Raw genomic sequence first — 2,500 nt, forward strand, 5'->3', positions numbered from 1 at the left:
CCCAAATCTTTTTTTTTTTTTTTTTTTTTATTGGTTGTTTTCTAGAGGCAAACTTGCTGCTGCCTTGCTAGCTAATGGTTTTGTAGCTTAAAAACGCAGGGCACATGATCTCCAGAGTCTAATGCATGACAACTTCATGACATCTAGGAATTTTGCGCGCTTTGCGTGCAAAATTTCGTCATGCAATTGCCCCACCAATTTTATCCAGGCCCACCCAATTTTATCCAGGCCCACCCATAATTGAATTTCTGCCTACGCCCCTGGCTTACATATGTCAGTTTGCATACTTTATATTTAAGTCATCATCTTGCTGCAATGTCGTGCATGCGTGTGTGTGTACCTTTCTTGTTGGTCTGCCCCGGCTCCTCATCAGCGAGCAGGAAGACATCTTCAGAGCTGCTGTCGCTCTGCAGCGTGTGTCTCTGCAGCAGCCTGTCCACTCTCTGGATCACACACTCCAGGCTCTTGTCCACGTTCAGCCAAACCTTCCCCTACACACCAAGGTTATTATCGTTAACGAAAACTAACGAAATAACAAAAACCGTGAAAAATCCCCAAAACATTTTCATTAACTGAAAAACAAAAAACAAAACAAGGCTTTACAAAAACCGCTAACTAACTCAAACTGTGTGTTTAAAACTAACTTATGTCTTTATTTTTCGTCTTTGTCAATTTATTTCATACATAAGCCTAGTATTTCGGATAGATTCTGGTGAATGACATAAACACACTGTGTGACACGTCTTTTATAGTTGTCTTTTGTGGATGGTTGTTCATCTGTCCTAAGTGAATATGTCTTTTTAAATGGTATGGTTGGGTTTTTATTACAATACTTTTTCTGACCTTTTTGAATGTCGCCCCTGTCAAATACGCTGTATAAAATAAAATAAAAATAAATAAGCTGAAACTAACAAAAAATTAACTAAAAGTAAGCATTTTCAAAAAACAAAAAAATTAGCAAACCTGCTTTTAAAACTAATTAAAACTAGACTGAAATTGAATACAATAATTCAAAACGAAACTCTAACTTACTATAACCTTGCTACACAAAACGGGACACACACACACACACACACACACACACACACACACAGCACGTAGAATCGAAAAAACACATGCATCCAGATTTTAAGAGGAAGAAATCATGCCCTCCCTTACCCACTCCTCCTCCTCCTCGTGCCAGTCCGCTTGCAAGGAGGCGCGCTTGTTTTTGCTCCCGTCGCCGGTGTCCGTGTAGCGCGAGGGGGAGGTGGCGGGACGAGACGGGGAGGTGGGGTGATGGCGGGAGGGCGAGCGGGACGGGGAGCGAGAGCAGGGGGAGAGGGAGGAGGAGGAGGGCGACGGGGTGCCCTGCTGAGAGGACTCAGGCCGGGCGGCAGCCAGTGCCAAGATGGCCGAGGACAGCAGCTTGGAGTCGCACACCGTCACCAGCTGACGAGTCTGCAGAGGCAGGGAGGAAGGGGGAGGGTGACAGAAGAGAACATCATTAGTATCATCAGTAAGAATGTGGCTGTAATGATAGTGATAATAATGTGAGCTGTGTGTTTGGCAGGGTCAAATGAACAAGGACTTGTGGCAAACACATGTTTAAATTTCATAAAATGTTGATTAAATTAAAAACGAAGGGGTGGAAATGCCCCTGACAATTAGGAGTACTCCTTTTTTTGTTGCATTTCTCACATTGTTTTTTTCACGGACTTGTCTTTCATCCGTGAATGTGACTACTGTCCCACGTAGGCCACCGTAGGTGATTTGTGCGAGTTTTTGACCCCATTCTTCTTATAGTGCAAAATGTATCTTTCAGATGGTATATTATGATTTAAATTATACCACGTCTTTGTGGTACAAATTGAGTAATGATTTGCCAATAGGCTATGCAGGGCAACTGTATTGTTATATAGTTCAATAAATTTGCTAACAATAAGAATCAAAATTCCTCTAAAAATCAGATTAAGGGGATAAAATGCCCTGAAGAAAAAAGCATATTTCTTACCTGTCGTGTAGGTGTTTGTGTGTGTGTGTGTGTGTGTGTGTGCATATTTAGTGCCAACACAGTCTCTTAGAAAATTGTATAATACCAACGATATGGACCAACGTTGCTATTTTACGATTTCGGCTCGAAAAATGTAAAATAGTAACGTTCTGAGTGGTTAGGGTGAGGATTAGAGTAGGGGGAGGGGTTAGAAACAGAAAATCTCCGTAAAACACGCCCAAACCACGCCCACCGCTGTAGACGCATACGTTCCCATTTTACAATTTCTTAGCCGACATCGTAAAATACCAACGTATGTCCACAAACGTTGCTATTTTACAATTTTTTTGGAGATCGGGTTGTTAGTGCATATTCACACCAAGGCAAAATTTCAACTCGAGCGAACGGGTGATGGGGCGAGAAACACGTCATTCGCACAGCGATAAAAGGCGTCTCTCGCACCATACGCCATCCGGGATGAAATCTCATCTACATTGCATTGACATTGTACGTATGTAATCTCGTTGC

General features: G+C 42.4%; 1 protein-coding gene across 2 annotated transcripts in view; it reads right to left on the bottom strand.

The window, feature by feature from the left end:
• inpp4aa (inositol polyphosphate-4-phosphatase type I Aa) overlaps positions 1 to 2,500 on the bottom strand; it is a 19,197-nt gene that overhangs the window by 9,133 nt on the left and 7,564 nt on the right. For both annotated transcript variants that reach the window (XM_083639379.1, XM_083639378.1), the window contains exons 13-14: positions 1,159 to 1,440; positions 341 to 491 (exon numbers count right to left, since the gene is read on the bottom strand). In XM_083639379.1, coding sequence (XP_083495505.1) covers positions 341 to 491; positions 1,159 to 1,440 — 433 coding nt within the window. The remainder of the gene's footprint in view (positions 1 to 340; positions 492 to 1,158; positions 1,441 to 2,500) is intronic.

Source organism: Poromitra crassiceps (assembly GCF_964638095.1).
Source record: "Poromitra crassiceps genome assembly, chromosome: 6".
NCBI classification, from domain to species: Eukaryota; Metazoa; Chordata; class Actinopteri; order Beryciformes; family Melamphaidae; genus Poromitra; species Poromitra crassiceps.